Source organism: Tachypleus tridentatus, chromosome 5 (assembly GCF_004210375.1).
Source record: "Tachypleus tridentatus isolate NWPU-2018 chromosome 5, ASM421037v1, whole genome shotgun sequence".
NCBI classification, from domain to species: Eukaryota; Metazoa; Arthropoda; class Merostomata; order Xiphosura; family Limulidae; genus Tachypleus; species Tachypleus tridentatus.
This window is the reverse complement of record NC_134829.1, coordinates 31,829,503-31,856,203: the sequence shown is the minus strand read 5'-3', so window position 1 is coordinate 31,856,203 and position 26,701 is coordinate 31,829,503. Positions and strand designations below refer to the sequence as shown.

The window sequence follows — 26,701 nt, the reverse complement described above, 5'->3', positions numbered from 1 at the left end:
TGCTGTATGGTTTGAGTAGTACTTGTCCATTTTAGAGATGAGATAAAGCAAGTAGAAGGTGATCTGTTAATTACTTGTTCTGATTGAGATTATGTTCAGTACAATTTCAATAGTACTCATACATTTAAATGAAAAGGTAAAGCAGTTACAAAACATAATAAATATTCAATATATTTCAGTAGTTGGTTTTAATTACAATTTGTTCTTTCTTATCATTCTGTTTCTTCAAATTCTATAGTTTAACCAATTTCTAATGTATTTTTCATGCTTTGAGTTTTTATAATTAACATAAACTCATTGGGAATTTTTATTTCTTTTTTTATCTTTTAGAAATTATAACTTCTCATCTTAGGTATGAAAACTCTTCCTGAACATGGAAAGCACATTGGATAGTTGTCTTTTGTAAAAAGCTAGCATTGCTTCTTAAGTTGCTATTTGATGCTGTAATGTGTGGTTTTCTCATAAGAAATATTTACACTTAAGTAAAAAGTTGTATAAATTCTACCCATGCATGATACAGCAAATACATTTATGTTTATTTTTGTTTTATTACAAGTGGAAGTATAATTTTTACCAAATTATTAGTGGAAGAAAGTTTAGATAAAATGACCCTTACACTCCAGATATGTATAAACTTTTAATTTTTTTTTTATTTTGATAAGTATTTTGCCTTTGTGGCTCCATTAGGGTTAATATGCACATCTATTATGTATATAGCACAACTGTTTGAGCATATGTCATTAGTCTAATTATTTATAATATCCTCCATATTGTTGTTACAACTTATCGGATTTTTATAATTCTATTGTCCAAACAGAATTTGAATGTTTAATTTTTAACTGTCAAAGCATCAATAGTTATTAATGAAAATGTTTTCAATAATTTTTTGGTACTGTAACTGGTTAAAAATTAGAATTTTATTCATCCTTCTGTCATCAGAAAAAACTTCTTAGTAGTATGGAACCATTGGAAGAACTTCTTACAGTTGAAGAAAAACAACGAAATAGACATGGCCCTCATCTTTTATACACATACAAAGAAAAGTCTTTTGGTACCTATCTCTCTTCACTTCCTGGTCATTTCCCAGACATTGATGACAATCATGCTCAGTAAGTTTGTCTGTAATAACTTTAATATTGTAGATTAATCTATCATTAATGTATTTTAGGCATCCAAAGTAAAACATTGTTTTAGTTGCTGATTAATAGTTCTAGTCCAGTTTTGGCTTACTAGCTTGTAGCATCACCTGCTGGTTCATTTGGTAATCAAGAAATTATTTCTGTGTGATGGTTTTTGTAACAGTTGTTTTCCCCATTCATGTTATCTTCATGTGATCCCATCTTGACCTTTATGGTTTTCACACTTCTAATAATTTTTATGTATGTTCACAAAATTCTACAAGCTCTCAGTAAGTATTAAGAGTTTTTTTTATAGTCAGAATTGTTAACGAAGTATTTTTATTAAAATGTTTTTGGAAATAAAAATTGATGTTTTTGTAAAGATTAAAAATATTTTTCCTAGTCCTCAATTTATCAGATTTCATTTGTATAATATTTAAAACCATTTATGTAAATTTCAGAGGTATTTTTTACTGTAAAATGTTTTTATCTGTTATTTTGTCTATCCTAATTATACAAAGTTAATTTGACAAACATCTTAACCACCATAAGAATGTGAAATAATTCTAAATTATCTTTTTTTCTTTCTAAAACAATTTCATAATATTATATGAAACTATGTTTGTTTATTCCTAAGTAACTTTAAACTCATAATAGCACACATCTGTTTTTACTTAAATTTTATTGTTTTATTACTATTATAACTGTCTAACTAATAATCCCTCTAAACAAAATCATTTGGCAAGCATGTGGTTCACCTTATCCTGTCAAATTACACAATTTATGGACTGCTCTGAAGTTGTTCATGAGCTATCTTCATGAAAAGTTTCCCATATATATATATATTTTTTTTTTATTTTATCTAATATAACTTTATCCAACCTAAAAATATTCTAGTTTTTACAGTTTAGTTATTTTTGTAATACTAGATAGAAAACACATGTGAAAACTAAAAAATATAATACTTACCTGTATGTTTTTCTTGTTTGTGGTCAAGTGCTGATTAATCATACATGTTTTTTTACTAATGGTTCTAATGCATGAAGTATTGTTGTTATCTAATTAAACAATGCACCAAGGAACACAGAAAAATAACATGCAAAAAGCAAACATTGTCCTATAACTGTAACAGTTCTAGCTTTGTACCTATGTGACAAATACCATTACAAATATCATTTGAGTTTGTCGGTGTGTTTCCCATGGAAACGAGGCTTAAACTGAAAGCAAAATAGACATTTCTCTCTACAGAAAATAATGTAATAGATCATTTGGTAGATTAAAACCTTGAATTTCTTTTGTTTGTTAATAATATAGCTTTAAAAATCAAAGAGAGGATGTGACAGGTAGACATTATAACAAAGGTCTGATTTTTTACTTTGTGGTTCTTCAACCAAATAAGACTGAAAGCTTTAAAAATTATGCTTTACTCATTGCAATATATTGTTAATACTAAGGCAATTTACTTTAAATTTTTTGTTCTTGGAGTAGTAGCAAATAAAATAGAGATGAAGGAATACCTTGAGAGCAAGTGACACAATTCTCATAGAAAGGAGAAATTAAGATTGTTTTTCAAATATTGTATTATAAAGTAAAGAACTTATCAGGTATTAAAATTTGGATTACTAGCATGTTTTTATGAGAGTTTATTTGTATATTATGAATATAAAGCACTTTAATTACAGAGAGAGTTCATATGTGGTTGATTTCCCATTCACCATTAGAAATAAATACCTTACTTAAGATTGATTATTATCAAATACCAAATAATCATTAAATTCTTGTGTTTAGCATTTTATTTTTAAGACAGGGCTTTGTTATTTTAAAATATGTTAGACAAAGTGCCAAGAATAGAAACATATCCTTGGTGTACTCTTCCCAGTGGCATAATGTAATTCTTTGGATTCACAACACTCGGAGATCAGGGATTCAAATCTGCTTGGTGGACACAGCAGAGAGCCCAGTGTGGCTTTGCTATTAGAAAACAAACATACACAGTCTTGACATGTGCTCATTATAAAACATGGTTATGCAACATACCCAAGAAACAGTTACCTGACATGCATCATTGAGTATATTAAATATATTCATGACTATTGGCACAGGGACTGTTTAGTTTGTTAAAAGAACTCAAACTTCTAAATGACTTGTGTATCTTGCTGCTATGTTTCAGAATACAAAGCTTGAATGTTTTTTATTGACTGTTTGTGCCCATTGTATTAAGGTTTTGCTCTTTTGCTAGTTTTTATTTTTTATATACAGTTTTGTAATAGTCACTTGATATTTTTCCTTGTAAAGTATCTTATATAATTTGTATTATCAGAGATGTTTAGAATATGGTTGTAAGAACCAGTGATTAAGTAAATAGTTTATTAATTCTTTCTATATGGGCCTGGTGATTTTGGTCAATCTTGCAACCACCAGGTAACCTTAACAGTATATATTCATTATAACTCTTAATAGTAATAAGTATACCTTCAGAAAGTTCAATGTGCTTTTTGTAAAAATGACAAAACTTATCCAGTTTTTTTTCAATAAGTATTGTTACTACAGATCTGAGTGTGAATATATGGAGTTAGTGTAACTTACACTCTGATTTAGTCTGAGTGCAATGTGTTTTTGAAAAATAATTACCATCCAGTTACACTCTAACTATTTTTTGATCTGTGTGGTTTCCAAACTTTGCCCATCTACACATTGAGAACTCTTGCTCCAGACTTTTATACTCTACTTGAATGTCTTAGACAGATTCTAATTTTCCAAGTTTTCCATCAACTTTAGTGCACCCTCTACCTAGACACCGTATATGAGCACCTCATCCTGATAATGTAATAATTTTTTCAGCAAAGCATTTGGCATGGATTTCTCTCAACAGGAATATTGTGCTTATTTATGTTGTAAATTTGAATGTGGTAAGCATTTCTACCATTATTTTTTGCATTTATAATTATACATTATTTAACAATAATAATAAAAAAAATCAAATATGAGTTTCTGAGTTAATGTTTCTACTATAGAGATCAACCAGACCTCTTCTCATCCACCTCTGCTATAGGATGTTTATCAACAACTAGGGGAGGGGTCACTCTCAGTTGAGGCTGTCTGTAATATGATTCATAGCAGAATGGAGACATAAATGAGGCCTGATGGTGTTCCAAGGGGAATTTTCAAATTAACTTGGAGATGACTGTTGAAAACTTTGACCAGTGTTTCCAGCTCCATCTTTTACTTGGTCATCCTCAGCAGAGAATCATTTTGGGCAGCCATCTCCAACCCCTTTTTCAGTTGCTTAATTACTGTTTGTGCAATTTAGACTCTCTTATTGCATTTAATGTTACTCTTTTCTTGTTAACTTTCTAGAAGGATGGCAAGCAACTATTTAGATTTCCTCCTTGTGATATTGCTGTTCATGCTGGGAGACTTGTTGCTCAGTTATGTGATAGGATAGCTATATCTTGCCACTCACATTCATCAGATCAGTATACTTTGGCTTATCAGCACCAGGATGATGCCCATTTAGATTCTCAGTGGATGCACCCCCTTTTGGATCTGTGGGGTTCTGTATTTGAAACCTGAGATCACTTTAAACAAATCAGTTTTCTTGTATTCATCTTGCACTCACAACTTTCTTAAGGTATTTATAGTCAGTCCAACTTTTGTTTGAAGCTCACCAACATTTCCCTCACCAATTTAAAGATGAGTTAGGGTTTTGCAGACTTCTACCTTAGTAAGATTTTCTTTTTCCATCCTCTCTTAGTTCTCCAGGCTCATCTGTTGTTGGGATTTATTTGGTAGAGATGTTTTGTTAGAAAAAGTTTGTTTACCGTATTCTACTGTCGGAGAGTTATGGAAAACTCCTTTTTTTCTGTTCCATGTTATTTGCTAGTGATACTGCTTGTTTACATTCATCTTAATCATTCTTGGCTTCTCACCTTTCTGGTCCTAATTTAGGAATATGGGTCAACAGTGTTTCCTGATCCTCTCCTTCATTTCTCAGGTCTATTGTTTTTCATAACATGGTCCATTCCCATTATAAAGGATCTCTGGCTTGAACAGATTGATGACATTGGTGTTAGTGACTATTCCAGGGGGTGGGGAAGCAGTGGGTGCACTATTACATCATTTTCTAGATGCTTGGAGCTCTTGTATCATAGTTCCATGGGTACTTCATGTTGTATCTTCAGGGTAGGTAATTCAGTTTATACCTCCACCATCATCTGCTTAACCTGTTGCCTTTTTATCTCCAACAAATCCAGGTAATAAGAGAGTTGTTAGTCAAAAAGGCAGAACAGAGGGTCGATCTATTCTTTTGGAATTTTATTCCTGTTTATTTGTGGTACCCAATTAGACAGGACATTGACATACAATCTTCAGTCTATCTCGACTCAACCAATAGTTAAAGCCTCCTCATTTCACTGTGGAATCTTTTCTCACTGTATGATGAAACTTTGCACCAGGGATCTGGATGACCAAGTTCAATATTACTGACACTTGTTTCCACAGCAGAATCTTCTCAAAGATTTCTCAGGTTGGTGTGCAAGGATCAGGTGCTACAGTTCCAGGCTCTTGCTTTTGGTCTTGTATCAGCACTTTACATATTTTGCAGAGTTATTTCAGTCCTTTCTTATCACCTGCATTTCTTGGGTCAGGGCATACATCATTATATGGATGACTGGCTTCTCTGGCTCCATCCAATCAGATTCTCCTGTCAGAAGCTACTGATACAATATCTCGTCCATTTGGGAGTGTTTTCACTTCAATCTTGCTCATCCAACTCCTCTTGGGCTTTAAGCCATGGAAAGATTCATCAGGCTTTTATTTCAGTCTCTTGCTCCTACTACATGGATGTTTTTTTTTACATTTGGACATCCTTTAAACTTCTCATTCTTTTGGGTTGAGCCCACATGAGGTCTCTTTCAGTGGTCATTGTGTATTTTGATCCTTTAGATCATTTTCTGTCATTATTCAGGAGTAACACTACTGTTGGGGTATATGTTACTTCACGTCGTTCTGAGAATCATCTGTTCTCAGATGTATTTCTTCAGGGCTGAGGAGTTTATTTTCAAAGTCAGGAGTTCCAGGGTACTTGGACAAAAGATGAGTCTACCTTTCACATCAGTGTTCTCAAACTTCTTGTTCCATAACAGACTGTGTTTAAGGTCTGTCTCTTTTCAAGGGAAAAATTGTCATGATGCATTCTGACAATTCCACGGTTGTATTTCGGATTTCTCATCAAGGAGGCACACATTCTAGAGACCTTTGTTTTTAGACCTTGGATCTTGTCTACCAGCTCATTCCCATTGTATCAGTCTTTTAGCTTCCCATTTTCCAGAGCACTTGTGTTGACTGAACCAAATTCTTCCAAAAAAATAGATGCTACATCACAAGGTTTTGCAGTGGATTTGTTTTTATTCAAGTCTCAATGATCAGTGTCTTTGCAATTAATTGGAATTCTTAACTGCAGTTGTTTTGATCTTCAATACCTCATCCTCAAGCATTGGTGGTAGATGCATCCAGTTAAGATTGGACAGGTTTACATCTATTTGCCTTTTCCTCCAGTTTGACTGTTGGCCTGGATTCCAACTATGGTTCATTCTAATTCATATTGTGTTATTTTAGTTGTTCCTTGTGGGCTACTTCAAGTGTGGTTTCCACTTCAGTATCTGCAGGAATGTGCACATCTACTTCATCCACTTTGGAAGTTTCTCTTGTAACAACTTCAGTCAGAAATTTTCCATTAAGATGTTTGGAAATTCAATCTTCCTACCTGAAATTAATGCAGTCCTTTGTTTCTCTGTACTTAACTAAATCTCTCTGTAGGTCAAACATGATCTTTTATCATTGGATATGGAATATTTATCATTACTGGTGTATTTCATCTGCAGGTATCTATCATATTCTGTTTTCTAACTTAGTATTTGAGAAGGGGCTTGCTTTCTCTTCAATGGTATTATACAAGGCAGCTTTATTCACTATTTTTAGGTATTCTAAGTTTTTGGAAAGTTTTTTAATCCTCTGTTCTGTCAGGTCTACTCAAATCTTTTATATTATTCAACCCAAAGATCTTTTCAGTTACTGAATTGGGATTTTATGGTCATTTCACATGCTTTTACTCATCATCCTTTTGAGCCCTTAGCTTCATATTTTTTTAAATTGTATTTTTTGTTGTTGACTTGTGGATGTCAATGGTCAGAAGGGTTTGCAATCCATGTACATAGACTTCTGTCATTCCACATTTGTCCTGCTGTACCCTTGTAGGTCTTTTTTTCCCAAGACTCTGGTAGTCAGGGAAATAAAAAGACCCTTCGTACCAGTCTTAGCATTTGCCAACCATTTTTACCCTTTGTTACCACTCTGAACCATTCATTTGTTATGTCCTGTCAGGTCCTTCAGTGTTGTTCATACTAACTTACTTCAAGGTATTAGGAACTGACCATTCATTTGGATGCTTTTATTTTCTGTAAATTATCTCCCTTTACCCCCAAAAGATGGCTGCATAAATTGATTCACATGGTCTATAATGGATTATCATTACAGGAGAGGAAACTCTTGTTTGTTACATTTCATTATATTTATTATGTCTGTGTCATTAGCTGCCCAGTTGAGTTGCCTTGTGGAAGACAATATTTATCTCCACTGACACTCTCCCACTCTTCCTCCCCACTAAAAGCCAGTTTATGTCTTGAAATAGTAATTATATTTTGGAATGAGGTGTTTATATACAGTGTCTAGATAGAGGGTGAACTGTAAATTAGAATTTACATGACTAGGCATGGCCAAGTGTGTTAAGGTGTGCAACTCATAATCTGAGGGTCACGGGTTTACATCCCCATTGTGCCAAACATGCTCGCTCTTTCAGCCGTGGGAATATTATAATGTGACGGTCAATCCCACTGTTCGTTGGTAAAAGAGTAGCCCAAGGTTTGGTGGTGGGTGGTGATGACTAACTGCCTTTCCTCTAGTCTTACACTGCTAACTTAGGGACAGCAAGTGCAGATAGCCCTCGAGTAGCTTTACGTGAAATTAAAAACAAAAAAAACAAAACAAAACAGAATTTACATAAGGCATTCAAGTAGGGTATGAAAGATTAGAACAAGTGGTCTCAATGTGTAGATGGGCAAAGAGTGAAAACTCTAGAGATCAAGAAATTGCTACAGTGTCAAAAGAGGTAAGTATTATTGGAAATACATTCTCAGTTTCTGAAAATGTTAACCTTCAGGTTAAGATTAAAAATGTTTATTTCATCTTACAGTTTCAAACATTATTTGTGCAGCTGCTAAAATATTCTTAAAGAATGCCAAGTTTGTTTTTTTTATTAACATTACATGGATATAGTCTAAAGTATCTTTTTTTTCTTTTTATAATGACTACAGATTTAACAGTAAACTGCTGTTATTTATCCTAAACATTTTGTGGCTTTTAACAGCTTAAATGTTTATTTTATTCAGCTTTGAATCATGTTTAACTGATAGTCCTGTAATACAAGCTAATCACCACCAAAAATACAAAATAAATCTGAATTACTCCTATTTTCTTTCCAGAATAAATATAGATTGTAACAGACATTTACAATTATCTATCCCAAACACCTGCTTTCATTTAATTCTGTTTTGCAGTACAAGTTGTAAATCATGATGTGAATGCATATATCAATATATGGTATTAAATAACTTTAATATATGAGATACTTGCCAGCATATCTTGTGGAGAAATTTTTTATTATTCATGTTTTTTCTCTAACCTTGTCTACTTTTATAAGTTTCTAATTTTTACATTTTACCTAATCTTATATAAAATATACATTTCCATTCCTGTTTGTCATAAACAAGAAATTTAATATTTATGTTTGACCTCTGTTTTTGTTGTTGTTATTGAGCCACCAATGAAGCTTAAACTTATTATTAGTGTCATATAGTTTTTATTTATTTCAAATATGCAATTAAGAATAACATACATAAAGAAAACATTGTTCTGTAAGTATTATAGCTGAGGTTTATATCCTTTGAAATAGTTTCATTAACTGTGTAATCTCAACTTTGTGATAGTAACTTTCAGTCTGTAGCAAAATAACTAAAAAAATCTCTGCTTATAACAAGGTACTTTTGTGTGTCATTCAGTAAGTTAAAGCTTTATCTTTCTATTGTTTATAAATGATGTAATAGCAGATGCCAGAGACATTTTAGGAACTTGTAAAAAGGGAGGATAAGATAGAAGGGTGTGGCTTGTGGGTTTGACCTTCTGGTTTATATCTTCGGCAAAGAAAACTGAAGTAATGCCTGTACCTAATACTTTAGTAATACCTGTACTATAATGAGTAATTTAACATTGTAAATATCATAAAGGGGCAATGAAAAAATAAAAAAATGAGTAAATTGGTATTTCACAGGCCAGGGGAGATAAATAATTTGTTTGTTTGTTTCCATTTGTAACTAAGATATTAAACTTTGTATGAAAACCTCCTTTATTAGCTATATTTTGATGCCAGTTTTATTTGTGTACATTGATGATAAAGTACCTTAATCAAGTCTTGGAAGTTTTAATTGTAAGTTTGTAAAAAGTTGTTTCATATGCACTTTTATCTACTAATATTGAGAGGTTTACTAATGTTGTTTTTACTTGTATGGTATCATTAACTTGTATTATTTTTTTATTCTATAGTTATGAAAAATCTTTTACACATTTAGGGTTTTAACTGTTTTAACTGCAGGCTATTGTATTTTATGTCTTCGTGACCTCTGTATAACCACAGTGGTATACATGCTATGATTGAAAGTATGTTATGTGTCTTCAGAAAATTTGGCAAGATTTCAGTAAACATTAAAAGTATTTTGTAAAGATACAAAAGTTCAAAATTTTTATTTGAGTAATTTTACTAAAATTTGTCCATAATTGTATGGTATCAAAGTGATGACTGTTCTGAGTGCAAAGTTATTTTCATCTTAAGATTAAAAATATTTCACCTGAGAATTTTCAGATTTCATTTGTGTAATCTCTAAAATCTTAATAAATATCAAATTTTTTATTCAGAAAAACTTTATATTTTTTTGTTATTTTCTATATTGTAAATCTAAACAGTCGGCTTCTTTTACTGACCTCATAACCACTAACAAAAAAAGGTAATAATTCTAAATTATCCTCTTTCCTTTCTGGAATTACTGTAAGTTGTAACAGGAAGCCACAGTTGTTTATCCTTAATAACTTTAGATTTGTAATATAATTCACATGTTTCTAGTTAAATTTGATTGTTTTATTACCCTTCGAACCATATCTAAATAAATACTTCTGTCACACAAGTTTTAAATCACTCACCAAATGTATAATTGATGTTACCTTATCAAATTATGTAACTCACAACTTACTCACAAGCATTCCCCATAAAAAGTTTCTGCTTTTTATAATAAATAAATAATACACAAGAAAGGCAAGAAATATAGTATCATACTTACCTGGAACTTCTCTCTTTCCTTTTTTTATTGACTGCTGATGAATCTTAAGCCTACGTTTTTACACTAATGGTGTACTATCACACTAAATTATTTATTTAATTAAATAGTACACTGAAGAACAAAAAATATTTAAAATAAGACAATGTCTTACAACTATCATAATGTTACTGACTTTATAACTACTAGCAGAAATGGTAAGTACTCCATGTAAAAAAAATTTGAATTATGTTCATACATTTTGCTGATATAAGCTGTAATATTAAAACTGGTGATGTTTATTGAAAAAATAAAAGTTTTAAGAACTTCCATTTCTCAGTAATACATTTAAAAATTACACCAGTAAATATGTAATCAAACTCTCACTAGTGAAAATCTTGTTCTTGTCATGAGGAAAATATATTTATATAAAATTATATTATAAAAAAATGGTTGTTCACATACCACAGTTATGTTTCTAATTGTCATTCTTAAATAAGCCAGTGTAAAATAATTTATGGAATATTTTGTTATACTGTTCAATACAAAGCACAGGAGTTTTGGTTACATATATATATAGAGAGAGACAAAAATACATGTTATATCTATTATTGCAAGATTAGATAAAAGCCTTAAAAAATTCATGTAACATCCTTTATCTATCCTATTGAAACAAAGTTTGAAATGCGAAGGAGATATGCAGTTTTCTACACAGAAAATAATGTAATATAGTGTCATTTGATAAATTAAAACTCTGGCTTGCTATTGGTTATAAATAATAGTTAATTAAACACATGAGAGAACTACTGGAAATTTGTGATTTAACAGTAACAAGTGAATGTGGTGAGAGGGAGTCTGATTTTCTAGTTTACGGCTCTTTAATGAAAATATATTGAAGGCTTTAAAAAGTGTGCTTTGCCTTAGCAGTTATACTGTGATGAGTAATTAACATTTGATTTCCTACTTTTTGGAGGAGTGATAAACTAGAGAAGATGGAAGACCTACAGAGCAAATGTTAGTTTTCTTACCAGAGAAGATTGATAATTTGTTTTAGTATTTTTGTATAAAATTAAAAACTTTCAAACTTTTAGGTTTATTAACCCTTTTGCTCCAGGTATCTTTTATTACACATGACAAAGTTTTAGTGTTTTTCATTCAAAATTTTAAACTTTTTGTTTATGTTATACCAATTAATATGACATAAAACTTAACTAATAATCCATATTTTAGTAATGTATAAGTTTTAAGCTCTTTATTCTATAAGAAAATATTAACAAATCCTAAACTTCCCCAGTGTTGCACAGTAACACATGTTCTCAAGAAACCTCTTCTATTTTATCCACAACCCTTTCATGATGTATGCAATTAAATGTAAATTTATCACTATAATATTGTTAATGTTCAGGCAAAATGTGATTTTTGTAGCTTTGAGTGTTGTTTGGTTTACAGAGCTATAAATTGAAAAATCGCATTTTTTGTACCACACTCACCGTTCACGTCCTTTCTTTCAGGCTTTGTTTATAATTATTTTTTGAAAATAATTATGTATTGCTTATAACCAATAGCAAGTGAAGGTTTACATCTATGAAATGACATTATATAACATTGTGTTCTGAACAGCTAATAATCAGTTTTATTCAGAGTGCGAGATTCAGTTCTATGGGAAAGTTAACTACAAGCTTGGATGAATTTGTAGCAGCTCTTGTCACATAGCTAGAAAGCCAGATAAAATTTGAGATTTTGGGGAAATTGTCTCCTTTTGAAATGTTATTAGTCTGTTGTTTTGTGCATTATTTAATTAAACAAAATTTATTTAATGCACTACTACCATTAGTATAAAATATGTTGGGTTAGGTGTGATCAGTGATCAACAGCAAGAAAAAAGATTTGTTAAGTTTGTTGTTTTCATATTTATTATTTATTTGTTGTTATAAAAGTAACTAAAATGTAATAATAGAAATATTTTGAGGTTGGTCAAGAGTAGATAAAGTAAAAATATTAACATAATAAAAATGTTTTGTGAGATGCACATGCAAGTTGTATGTGCTTGTCGTGATTTACAACTTATTGTGCAGATGGTAGTTAGACAGTCAAAAGGGTGGTAAATTTTATTATAAATAGATGCATACTGTTATGAGTTTAAAGTTACTTAGTATAAACTAAAGTAGTTTCATGTTACAATTTAAAGTCATTCTAGAAAGATAAAAGGGTGTTTTAGATTTATTTAGATTCTTATATTTTTGGTGGTTATGAAGTCAAGTTGACTGATCCTGTTTTGAGTTAGGGTAGAGAACATAACAGATGAAATATGTTTTAGTGAAAAAACAATTGTTTGAAATGTATTTTGGAGATTTTAGGGATTACAAAAATGGAATTTGAAATTTTTTAGATAAATAGTTTTAATCTTTTAATCTTAACATAAAAATAACTTTTCACAAAAACCATTCAAAACAAATAATGTATATCCTGGACAGATCTTTATTTTAGTTTATTGAAAATACTTCTCTAAGTACAAGTTTTTGTATGTGAAAAACTTCCAAATTTTGTAAATGTATACACACTATATTGAAAGTTAGAAGTATTAAATGTATAAGGACTTTAAACAAGTACAAGAAAGGTCACTTGTTTAATCAAATTGATTGAGCTTGTGTCCAGAGAGTTAACTATATCTTGATGCCAAGTTCACTTGTATACATTGATAATAAAGTAGTTTAATTAGATTTTAAATGAAACTTTGTAAAAAAATTGAAAATTGTAATGAGTGCACATTGATGTATCAAATGTGAAAATGTTAATGATTTAAAAGTATAACTGTACTGTATTTACATTTTTAATTATTACTTACCTATGCATTTCTCTTGTAGTTGTCAGGAAATTCATGAAGATTCATTTCGTATTCCTGCTAATAAAATAAAAAAAGGACTGTGTGATGGTGTGAGGTTGGATGTTTACATCCATGGGTTTCCAACATTTAGACATATTGAACATGAAGTAAGTAAGAGCAGTGTGTTTGTTTTCATCTCCTGTCACAACTGTTTTTTTTTTAGTGGTTTTTATCTTGTATTCTCTGTCTTAGCAGTTATATTAACAGACACATAACAATTTTAATAAATCATCTTTCAAACATGTACCAAAATTCATACATTATTTCATGATACTTCTGAACTTATTATTGAGTGTTATATATATAGTTTGAAATGTGTGTGTGTGTTTTCTTACAGCAAAGCCACATCGGGCTATCTGTTGAGCCCACTGAAGGGAATTGAACCCCTGATTTTAGCATTGTAAATCTGTAGACATATCACTGTACTGGGGGGGGCAGAGTTTGAAATAATTAAGACAAAATAAATAGCAGAAATGAAACTTTCAATTTAATTGGGGTACAAATTACACAATGTGAACTGTAGAAATATTTGTTTGGAAAGATGTCTGCAAAACTAGAACTTGCACATTGATTTGCTTATGGCTAATTTTATTTTAAGTTTACGTCTTTCATTCTCCTATTCTGAACTTTATTTTTTATATTTCAAAATGGGAACTTTTTGATATGAGTGAAATTCTCACTAATAACTGTGCCCTAGAACACAAGCAAACATTTAGTTTTCTCAGTTAATTAGTATGAGTAGTTAACTAGCTTATTTAACTTTTTTTTTTCTCTGTACTGATAGTTTTGTTGTGATGATTTGAAATTTTCCAACTTGATTAATAAGCAAGTCAGGTTGTGAGAAACGTATTCAAACTTAATAATAAAACAGAAGTAATTATAAGAGATATTAAAACAAATCTGTAAATCATACAGTATTTCACATGACTTGTTGGTTTGAAGAGTATTATTTAACTTGTAGATATTTGCAAATCCCCTGTTGTTATTTAGTTGTAGTTGGTTGATTCTTTGACATGTTGGCATTTTAGTTTAAAACATCCAAGATGTATTTTTTGCTTGAACAATTGAAACTGAACTAGTGGATCAAGCATAGCATTAAGGGTGGGTGGAAGCCAACATTGTAAGAACATCTTTGTTGATTGGTATATATAATTGTAGTACTGTTAATTTTATATTTTCTGTCTTATTTTTTAATTTTTTGTTTGCCATTCCAACAACTGCTTATTACAAGGTTTCCATTGTATCCAGGAAGATGGGAAATATTTGGAAATGTTATTTTGTGTCTCCCTAGTTTGAAAAGTTGGTTATGGATTTGGAGTTTCATCTAAGAATTAGGAAAACTGGCAGAGCTTTGTTCTGGTCAAGTAATCTTGCATGTGTAATGCTTTGCTGAGTATCTAGTGATTCAAAGCTGTAAACATTTTACAGGGCTTGACAAAACTGTTATTCATCAAACGGATTGAAAGAATGAATTGAATTTGCTTTCATAGCTGAAAGTTTCATAAGTCAGATTTTAAAATTTACTAATTAGAAAGAGTATTAATGTACAGTCATGTGAAAAAGTTAGGACACCCTATGAAAGCCTGTATATTTTTGTAACATTTTTGGATATATAGATAATTAATCTCAATTTCAACAATACTGAGAGATTATAGGAATATAACTAAATGATTAAAACTGAAGAAAAGACTTTTCAAGGTCTTCTGTAAATGTGATTCTACAAAAATGGATATTCTAACTGAGGAAAAGTTAGGACACCCTACCCCCTAATAGCTAGTGTTACCCCCTTTGGCTGAAATAACTGCAGTGAGATGCTTCTTGTAGCCATCTAACAATCTCTGACATCGGTCTGAAGAAAGTTTGCCCCACTGCTCAATGCAGAATTCTTTCAGCTGTGAGATGTTTGAGGAGTTTCTTGCATGTACAGCCTGTTTCAAGTCACCCACAGCATTTCAATGGGATTAAGATGTGGGCTTTGACTCGTCCATTCCAGGACTCTCCATTTCTTAGTTTTCAGCCAGTCCTTGGTGGATTTACAGGTATGTTTTGGGTCATTGTCGTGTTGCAGGGTCCAGTTCTGCTTCAGCTTTAATTTTCATACAGATGGTCTCACATGATCCTCAAGCACCCTCTGATACACAGTAGAATTTATGGTGGATTCTATGATTGTGAGCTGTCCAGGCATTGCTGCAGCAAAGCAGCCCCAAACCATGACACTTCCACCTCCATGCTTCAGAGTTGGTATGAGGTTCTTTTCCTGGAATCTATATTTGGTTTATGCCAAACCAAATATAGATGTCCTCTGTTCTGGTGTCCAAATAATTCAGTTTTGGACTCATCTCTCCAAAGATCATTATTCCAGAAGTCCTGGTCTATGTCTGCATTCTCTCTGGCAAACTTCAGTCTGGCCTTGATGTTTTTCTTATAGAACAAAGGTTTCTTCCTTGCACACCTTCCATGCAAGTTAAACTTGTGCAGTCTTTGTCTGATTGTAGAGGCATGCACTTTCACATCAACAGTAGCCAGAGCCTGCTGTAGGTCCCGTGATGACATGTTAGGGTGTTTGGAGACCTCTTTTAGCATCTTGTGGTCTGTTCTTGGGGTGAACATGTTTTGACGACCAGACCTGGGCATGTTGGCAGTTGTTTTGAAAGCCCTCCACTTGTTGACTATTTTCTGGACAGTGAAATGGCTGATATCAAAAATCTTTTGGGATCTTTTCAAATCCCTTACCAGACTCATAAGCTGCTACAATTTTCTTTCTGAAGGCCTCAGACGGCTCTTTTGCTCTCATCATGGTGCTCACTCTCACTTCAACAGTCAGGAGCACACCAAACTAAATGTCTGAGGTTTAAATAGGGCAAGCCTCATTCAAAATGCTGAGTTATGATCTTCTAATCATGTGCACCTGGTGTGATACACCTGTGTGTGAGTTGAGCCATTTTAAGTGGGAATAAATGTGGGGGTGTCCTAACTTTTTCCTCGGTTAGAATATGAATTTTTGTAGAATTAAATTTACAGAAGATCTTGAAAAGTGTTTTCTTCAGTTTTGATTGTTTAGTTTTTTATTACTTCAATCTCTCAGTATTGTTAAAATTGAGATTAAATATCTATATATCCAAAAATGTTACAAAAATACACAGGCTTTCATAGGGTGTCCTAACTTTTTCACCTGACTGTATTTGCTTGTCATAAATGATAATTATTGGCTATGCAGAACTGTTGTTCATTAAAGCTAGCCAGAGATGAATCATTTTTGGGTAAGACATTAATTGTATCTCAAGACTGCTGGTATGGGTATTAAAACCTTAATTAAAATAAAGTTCAGAGCAATTTTTGACCTTATTAGGTCATCTTCATGTTAACAAAAAGAGTTTGCAACTGACCATTGCCAGGCACATATCTTAGGGACGAGAGTATAAACGGGTATGGGATTGTAGGGGGTGTTGCAGATAGATGTTAGGTTGTTAATTAGTATAGGTATAAAGGTATATTAGTTTAATTTTGGTTTTAGTTGTTGTATAAGTAGGGCTTCTTTGATTTTGCATTTGTTTATAGTTGGTTCCCTAAGTGTCTGGGTGTTTTCTATGATTATGTTGTGGTTATTTGATTTGCAGTGAAGGTGTTTTTTTATGTTCTGTGAATCTGGTTTCCATTTTTCTGCTTGTTTCTCCAACATAGAAGTGGTAGCAGTTGTTGCATTGCGTTTTATAAATTATGTTAATGTTGTGTTTGTCAGTGTAGTTTTCTACATAGTATGGATGTTAGTTTTGTATCTGGTTTTTGAAAGAATTTGGTGTTTACTGTAATTTTGTGTTTTAAGTATTTTTTCCAAATGCTGGTTATATTTTTGTTAATATCAGAAATACATATCAAGCAGCAGTGTGAGGTTTTGTACTTTGTTGTTTCTTGGAATTTATTATTGTTTGTTTGTTGTTGGTCCAGGTGAGTGTGCATAATTATTTCCACAGTTTTTTGAGGAAATTTGTTGATGTTGATGAAATGTTTTATTATGTTAATTTCATTGTTAATTTTATCAGGTGAACATAGTTTTGTGGCTGTGTTTATTTGGTTTCTTAATATGTTGAGTTTTTGTTTTGCTTCCTGTGTTGAGACCCAGGGAATGTATAGCCAAGTATGGGTGATTTTTCTGTGTATTTCTGTTTTGAATTGTGTATCAGTTCTTTTGATTTTGAGGTTGAGAAATGCTATTTGGTTGATTTTCTTGTGTTCACCGGTGAACTTAATGTTGGGATGGATAGGATTAACATGCTTGAAAAAAAAAAATTAAGTGTGTGTTCTGTGAATCCAGCAAGTGTATCATCAACATACCTGTACCAGTATAGTGGTGGGTGTAAGGCTGAATTGATCGCTTGTGATTCAATCTATGTCACATAAATGTTAGCTAGAACTGGTGACAAGGGGTTGTCACTCCTTGACAGCAAGTAGGACCCACATTGTGGTAGGGATACACCATCTATCAGTCTTAAACTCCAATTTGCTAGTCTCACATAAGGAAATTAGAGATAAGGAGAGCGAGATGTGGGTGCTGAAGCCCACAACATCCCACATTTGTAACACCTTTCACTGCCTGCAGACAGTTGTGGTAAGGTGACTGCTCTACTAGCAGAAAATTGGTTTATACAAACTATTAACGAATTAAAAAATCAGACAAGATACATTTAATAAAGAAATTCAAAGAACTCCCCATGCAACATAGGAAACTTAGTAACTTGCACTATTCCATATGTAGAAGAAATTTGTTAAAGACTAGCAGAGAAATATAACTTTAACAGTTAGCTTCATTTTCACTGTTGGAATAAAAAGTAAACACACCTTAAGAAAATTGTATTACAAAACCCACTCCATCTGGAAAAATTTAGAAAAATCGTGTTTAACAATTACCCAACTTTTACATATGTGAAGCAGGAAATAGCTTGAACATCTTGTAAAGAAATAGCTTGAACATCTTGTAAAAAGAATGCCAAAAATCCACTTCCAAGACCATAAAAACATGAGCAAAAGCAACTATAGTTTTTCTTAACAGGATGTGACCATCTTAAAACATGAACCTGATAGTGACAAGTAAAATCAGATGACCCTTATTAATAAAATCAAACAATCACACAATTAACAAATACCAGCCATATCTCTTAACGTCTTTGATCATTATTTCTCTGGGTGTTTCTAGATTTTCAATATGAATTGATATGCATGTGCACAAGAAACCCACTATAAATTATAAAACTTAAATGCATTGCTAGATAATTGAATGTTGACTTGAACCATTTTTTTACTGTTAAAACGTGTACTTCAGAATGATCTCATCGGTGATCAAAATGTTGGACCTGTTTTGAAAATCCTACTTTGAAAGATGTAACTTGTAATAAAGTAATGCTTTTGATCAGTCAGTACACTCAAAATGAAACTATTATTATTGTTTAAAATTATATCTGGAATTTTAAATTGTACTAATTCTTTTGCGTTTATGTCAACATAGTACTATTGGTATTACTGAAGATTTTTAAAAACTTGCATCTAATTGTTTCACCTTTTTTACCATATTTATATAGAATTCTAAGCTGTGTAATAATCAAAGTAATTAATACAAGTTCAAGAAAAACTATAGTAAAATAGTCAACTGTTCTATTAAACAAAATATGAATTATTACTATGGGCTGTTTGTGTCATGGAATGTAGAATCTTTGATATTCTGATCTGTCAACCAGATGTGGTTGACAGATCAGAAGGTCAAAGGTTCTGCATTGCTGAATGTGCTTCACATTTTCAACTGTTGGGACTTGAATACTGCAATAGTCAGTTCCAGCATTTGTTTAAGAGTACCTATGTAAATGGCAGGTGTTGCTGGTTGGTTGCTCTCCCTATGATCAAGAGTTCTAAAGTAGGAATAGTTATGCCTGGATGGTGAGTCTATAATCTGATTATGTTCCCCATGTGTCACCTATTCAGATATAAATTACCAAAGGTGCATTAACATATTAACAGATAATATTACACACACACACATGTGTAGGTTTATATATATTCTAATCTTCTTTTTTCTCATTTTTTAAGGTTAAACTAAGTAATGAAAAAGTGAAAGTGTTCCAAATGGTCAGTAGAAATGACAACATGATTGTGTCAATTAAAAGACATATTTCTCAGGTACGTCTTATTTTTAACCAAAAGTAAAACTTGATTGATATTACAGTATTGCTTCATCGATGTGGAAGTTAAAAATAAATAAATGATATAACAACTCATGTCTATATCCTTGAACAGTATTTATTATTTTAACTATTAAAAGTTTAAAGTTTTTAATGGCCATTTTACTGAAAAGTAATATATCAACAGTTTTTATCATTGTTGCAACAAGTTAATGGTTTGTTTACTTGCATTTCAAATTTTATTGAACTGCTATTTTATAAATTTATGTTTGTCAGTTTGGTATCAAATTGTACATTATAATTCAGCTTTTAGTGTTATACATTAATTAATTTCTTAGTTTGAAAGTAAATATTTAAAGAAGACAACTAAATATTGATTTTTAAGAGTCGTGTGATATGTTTATGATGTCAAAATACTAAGTCTATAGTTGTGTACAAATTAGAAATTTAATCTACCAATATTGATAAGCTAGAATATAAAATAAGAAACTCGTATCTTTTTATTTTGCTGAGATCTGGCTTATGTACTGAATCAAACATTGTGACCCCATTCATCTTTTTCTATTTAAAGTATCCTATTTAAAGTTACTTCAATATATGACATGAATAACCAATCAACAGCTTGGAATGTTCCACTAGATGTTTTCTCAGCAATTTTAATGCTTTAGAAATTATTTCTTTCTTTTGAACTAAGATTCAAGGAGTGATAGGTTCTGTCTTTATTCTTCTCAGAATTTCATGTTTTGTAGACCTAAATACAGCTTTATGAATTATAGGAGAATTCTGTGGCACTGATATAGTAATTTATGATATCTTTTTGTATTTAACTGTATATATATAAAACCTTTAAAATATTTTTTTCATATTCTCCATGTACAAAATATTAAAAGGCTTATCAACTGATGTCAAACAGCAGCTGAGTACAAAAGTGGTAGCTGGAAGAGTTAATTGTTTATATTACTTCTTTATTTATTTGTTCTATATTTTAATAATCTAAATACTTATATAATGTATAATAATTATAATGTGACTGTATATTACAAAATACTAGTCTACTAAAACACAGCCACGATAGAGTTACCTTGTGACATGAGTAAATATGTGCTGTATCAGTACAAATTTTGCAATGTTAGCCAGGTATGTCTGGAAACTCAATAAAAAAAATAAAAATAAATATATAACATTATGAGACTTGCACTATTGAGACTAAACATTTGTATTTTCTTATTATAATCTGTAGCTATTCCTAATTTTTTATGGTGGTTACGAGGCTGGTCAAACTGATAGGCCCCACATAGTTAGAGAAGATAAAGTAATAGACAAAATGGAAAGTGTTACTGAAAACAAACATTTTAAATGTGTTTAGGAGATTTTTAGAGATTACATAAATAATATTTTAGATTTTCAGGACAAAGAATAGTTTTCAGTCATAACATGAGAATCACTTCATTATCTGAAAAGTAACAAAACTGACTATATTTTCACAAACAAATCTTTAGTAGAAATACTTCATGAACAAAATCTGATATTTGTTTACAAAAAATTGCAAGTTTTACTAAGTCTGAAATTTCAAAAAGATACACACACTGCATCAAAGGTTATTGTAGAAGTACATAACATGCAAATGTATATTTGAATTTATATCAAGTCCATTGCAAAAAGGTTAATAGCATCATATAATGTTTTAAAAATGAATTAGAATATAACTTTTCAATCTCTATAACATTAAAAGGTGACTAGCAAAACCTGAATATTTTGTGACATCCATTTGTAGATCTGAATTCAATCACTTTTAAATTATATTTGAAGGTTTGTTTACAAGCTAGGAACTTAATGATGCTTAGGACATTCAAAGTTATATTAGACAGCCTTTAAGGGGAGTGTTTTTTATTCATTTGTTTACATAAATCATTTGACAGTGTTTGAATAGTAATCATATATTAAATGTCACTTGCAGAAAATTCTTTTTTGTATCTCAGGATGGCTGTTATGGGTGTTACCACTTTCACTAATAAGGCAGAGAATAACTTTATTAATAAAAGTGTTAATACTTATACCAGCTGACCTGAGATACATTTTTACTTCAAGTGGGTTTATCGTCATCATGAAGAAAATTCTTTTGATTTATATAATGCCCATTACTTTAAGAAAAGTTATATTAAAAAGTAATACAAAAAGTGCACAAACATATCCCCCACCAAAATGTAAAATATAGTATCTCTTTCCATGCATTGAAGCAGACCATAATAATGGAGCACTGGAAGGTATTGTTAGTAGCTACATTGTTTTAATAAAATACAAGATGTAAGAGGAGTGTTATGATAGAATGTGTTTGAAACATGATACATAAACTAACACTGATACGTTTAATGTTGAAAAAGGAACACTGATGTAACTACAGTTAAAATCCTCTTGAAGGCATATACATAATTAATCAACAGTGTTGTTAAAAATGGTACTTATAGTAACTCTCTTTCTTGTAAAACTTTTTCTTATAGGTGAAGGTCTGAATTTATTTTTTAATCAAACTCTTAGTGTTGCTCTGTTCTGTTTTCTGTGTGTTTATTATTTCATTTAATAGGTATATTTTATTATTAAACAAATTTATGTTAAAAAGACAGTGATTGTTAGCCTGCTAGAGAGAGTGATTGTTAAATAAACATTTGTTTTTGTACGGATGTTTACATAAATAATGTACATTCTTTGTTATTTAAAATATATGAACATGATTAATACTGTATGTAGTATTTTTTATATGAACATGATTAATACTGTATGTAGTATTTTTTATATGAACATGATTAATACTGTATGTAGTATTTTTTAAACTTCTCATAAATGTTATAATTCATTTATATTTATTATTGTAAAATAAAGAGTTTTTAATCAAATATAATAGTAGTTATAATAAAGCTTTGTTTCAAAACCTAACCTTTATTACAGCTCTAATATTTTTTGATGCTGATTATATCATGTATTACCTACAGAGTATTATTTTTTCTTTTGAAATATCTGAAACACGTGAAAACTATAATTTGTCTGTCTAGGACTGAGTATTCAATACAGTCGTTGTGCATCATTAAACGAATTTGCAAGGCATTGTTGTGATGAGCATATAAGATGGTTATGATTAGTACATTAATTTGCATATGCAATTCCTATATAAATTTAAAATAAAGAAATTAATTTCTTGGAAGTATGTAGCAGAACTTATATTTTTTGTTATTCTTAAGAGTTTGAAAGAAGTGGCAGCTGAATTTTGTGACCAGTGTATCTATGTGTCCTGGCCACATTTAGAGGAAGCTAAAGTGCTATCAGTCTCTGATGGTCATATCAGGTTTGTGTATATTTGGGCATTGTTGAAGGTAGTTTTTAAAACTTTCCATATTAGCCAAAACCGTAAGAAAGAATTTACTGTGTTTTGTTTTTCTTTGTATAGTAGTGTGTTATTTCAGAAGGCATTTTAGATTATTTCTCAGGATAATTATGTAATCTACAAGAAAAAATCATTACTTTACAATAAAATAAAATATGCTTTATAACAATATATACTAGCTCTTGTAAAGTTGTCATCTTCCGAAGTTGTAGCCATTATTCAGTATGTTGATTTTATTCCAGTTATTGGATTGATTAATTTAAAGCTACATGTGATCAACAATGATTGAATTTAATTTATAAGCATTTCTTAAAGCATTCTTGTGTTCACTGATGTGAGTTTTTAGCTTGTCTTAACTGCATAAGGTTTTTTACAGTAGTTACATATAATGTAATAATGTATTCAAGTGTTTTATGTGATAACCTTGTTTTCTTGGTGAACCAAGACTTTTCAAATATTTTTTTGGTTTAGATAACATTAATATTGTAAGATTGAAAATTCTAGATAATTAATATATGACCTTCATAGTTGAATTGTTAGCTGTTTTCAAAGGCTCTTTTCATACAACCAGTTTAAAGTGTTTGTTATTACTTTTTAGTGTTTTATTTAAGATTTAATTAAACAGTTTGATTAACAATGTATGTGAGTAAACATAGCATAGAAACATAATGTATAATTTAATTATATTTTCTAAGTTTTAATCTCTTAATTACAAAAAAAATTAATATTTAAAAATACCTTAATCTTCATTTTGAATCACTTGATGCATCTGTACACCAAATTCTTTATTTCAGAGTTATATGTAGATTCACTGTTATGTAGTCATTACAAGGTCATTCCTATTGGTGAAGCTCATATTAACATGGGGTGCATTTGGATTTTGTTTGGTGAATATGGATTTTAATATAGAATCGTGTGTAACTCCTTAAAAATAAATGTGTTGTAACATTTTATTTACTTTTGATTTCTGCTGTGATAAATATGAAATGTTTTTAGTGTAAATGTATACAAAAGAAACATGAGGCACTCTATGTATTGATTAATATGATGATATTACTGCTGATTGGTGTTTAGTGAGAGTGTTTAATACAAAATGTAATATTTTCAAAACGAGACCCAACACTCAAACTCTTTCGTATAGTTGACTATTCTTCTGCAGGAGAATAAAGAATTGTCAGCTGTTTGAAAGCTTTCAAGTTTTGGGTCTCATTTTGAAAATATTACAACTTTTGTAGATGATCCTGTATGCTAACTACTTGAATTTAATACAAAATACAGTCATGATTCTTAATATAGAAGCATCAAATGTACACAGTAGTAAACAAAAGTACACAGTACAAAAGTAAACAGTAGTTATGACTTTCAGGAACTCTTGCATGAGATATTTTTCTGGATTTAAATTTAGTTTAAAATAGGAAAATATATTGGGGGCTATAAATAGCTGTGACTGATAACATACTGTATTAATGTGAAACATATTTTCTCACTTGTATACAGAGGGCTGAATATGCTATATGAAAATTATTTTGAATATGTAAATTATTATTTCACAAAACAGTTGCAGCCAATATAAAGTCATGGTGGAATGGCATGTACCAGCACACATTTACACAATATTTGTCATTAGTAGGTAATGTGATGCTACTGAAAATTGATTATTTTGGGGAAAGACATGTAACAGTCCTTTTTCTTGCAAAATATGCTCTAAGGTTGCAAGAGTATGTTAGATCACAGTAAAACAAAGGAATGTGGGTCAATTTGGGACACCAGGACTATTCAGTAAGAGACCTGCAACAAGTCATACTACAGCCATGGTAAGTGTAATGTGTTGTATCCAATGAGAATTCAAAAACATATACAGGCCAGTGGGAAAAGCCTGTTCTACCTGTTCCAGGCAATAGTGTACAACAAAATCAAAAAGGGTCTCAGTCTGGAGAAGTGATACAAGTCATGTACACATTCTGTTTCTATGACATATCTTTTTAACTATTACATACCCAAAGCAGAAAGTGAAATAGGTATTCATGCTGTGTTATGCCAAAATATACTGGACAAGTTGATGGATACAGCACCATTTTCTTTCTGTGAGAATGAACTGTCAGAACTGAAATTGAGAAACTGTCATTTTTATATGCTAGATAAACTATGGAAAGCTTTTATTAAAAAATGGTGCTTAGAACATAACAGCTGGACTGTTGTCAAGTATTACTGTCCTTAGATGGAGCAGGACTAGATGATGGTAACATCCATTTAAATATAACATACTCTTTGTATTTTATAGTTAATATTGGACAACTGTCAGGAATAAGAAAGATATTACGATGTTAAAATTGGATTATTAAAGTTTAGAAATCACAGCAGATTTAAATAATAGGGTTAATAGACCTAGGATAGAGGGTAGTGTTTGACTACCTTTTGGATATGAAAAATTCTTTGAGCTTTAGCTTTTAATTAACTATGAAATTTGTATTGCATTCTATTGTAAACAAATACTGTATTATAATTATACTTATCAAAATGCTTTTCATGTAGATATTCTCTAAGTGATGGCAAAGGTGAAAGAGGACAATTAGTGAAGAATGAAATGAGTGATGACGAAATATCTGTATGGAGAAAGCAAGCTTATTCAGTCAGTGAATAGTAAGTAATGTGATAGTCAGTGAATTGTAAGTAATGCAATAAATGGTGCAGGAAAGCTGCAGATTGTGGGAGCTAGTTTTGTTGGTGTTAGACCTTTAGTTGAGATCTATAGAAGTCACTGTTGATGCTGTTAAGATTTGTGGTTGAAATCTATTAACCAGTTTTGTTGGATATTGTGTCTGATTCTGGTGTTTGGGTATAGGGTTCACAAAACCCTGGCATTGCTGCAAATATCCTTTAAAGGTTTGGCCTTGCAGTACCTTCCCTTTAGGGCTTCATGGTGGGTGGGGACAATTGGCATTGAAATGTTTTTATATGTTAATATACACAAGTTGATGTACTGAATGAAAGAAAGGTTAAAAAAACAATACTCTGCAAATCTTAAAGGATGCCTACCCATTTCCTGATGAACTGTACATCAGTAAACAGTCCATAACTACAGCCTGTTCACAGCTAATTATGCACTGTGAGCTTGCTGAAGATCAATGTAGGCTTTTCCTGAAAGTTCTGAGTATGATACAACATGTGGCTTCCTATTAGTACCATTCTGTATTAGCTCATTGTCACTGAAGAGTGCATGACAACATACTGATTGGAAATTTGAAATGTCCCATTACTTTCCAGTAATGGGGGTGTCAGTTTTTTCAGTTGTGCATGTTATAGTTGGAGATGTCACTAAGATGAAAGTGTTAGACAGATGTATATAAATATTTACAAAGTAGCTAACCTATTTGACATCTGTTGAACATTCCATTTCATAATTTGACAGTCCCATTATTAATGAAGATGTTTAATTCCAAGAAGTTAGTTGTGGCTCAACAAGCATAATTGCTGATTGATTGAATTGCATCTGATTAAGGGAAACTAGATATTTAGGAATTTTTTTTAGTAAAAAGTAAATGGTTTGAGAACGAGAATCAGAAGGGTTAACAGTTATAACCAAATGTCCATTGATCTTGTAACTAATTTGACAGTGTATACAGTATTAAATACTGTATATGATCAAAATGAGACTTGTTTCTCAATGCATTTATTTTAACTAAAGTTCAGAATTTCATTCATATAATAGACCAGTGAAAGTACCTAACTTTGCTCAG

General features: G+C 31.1%; 1 protein-coding gene across 3 annotated transcripts in view; it reads left to right on the top strand.

Annotated features, from left to right (window-relative positions):
- The window catches only part of pcm (5'-3' exoribonuclease pacman), a 146,079-nt gene that overhangs the window by 57,684 nt on the left and 61,694 nt on the right, over positions 1 to 26,701 (top strand). For all 3 annotated transcript variants that reach the window (XM_076501944.1, XM_076501945.1, XM_076501943.1), the window contains exons 18-22: positions 940 to 1,109; positions 13,402 to 13,528; positions 19,497 to 19,586; positions 22,822 to 22,925; positions 25,497 to 25,604. In XM_076501944.1, the coding sequence (XP_076358059.1) occupies positions 940 to 1,109; positions 13,402 to 13,528; positions 19,497 to 19,586; positions 22,822 to 22,925; positions 25,497 to 25,604 (599 nt within the window). The remainder of the gene's footprint in view (positions 1 to 939; positions 1,110 to 13,401; positions 13,529 to 19,496; positions 19,587 to 22,821; positions 22,926 to 25,496; positions 25,605 to 26,701) is intronic.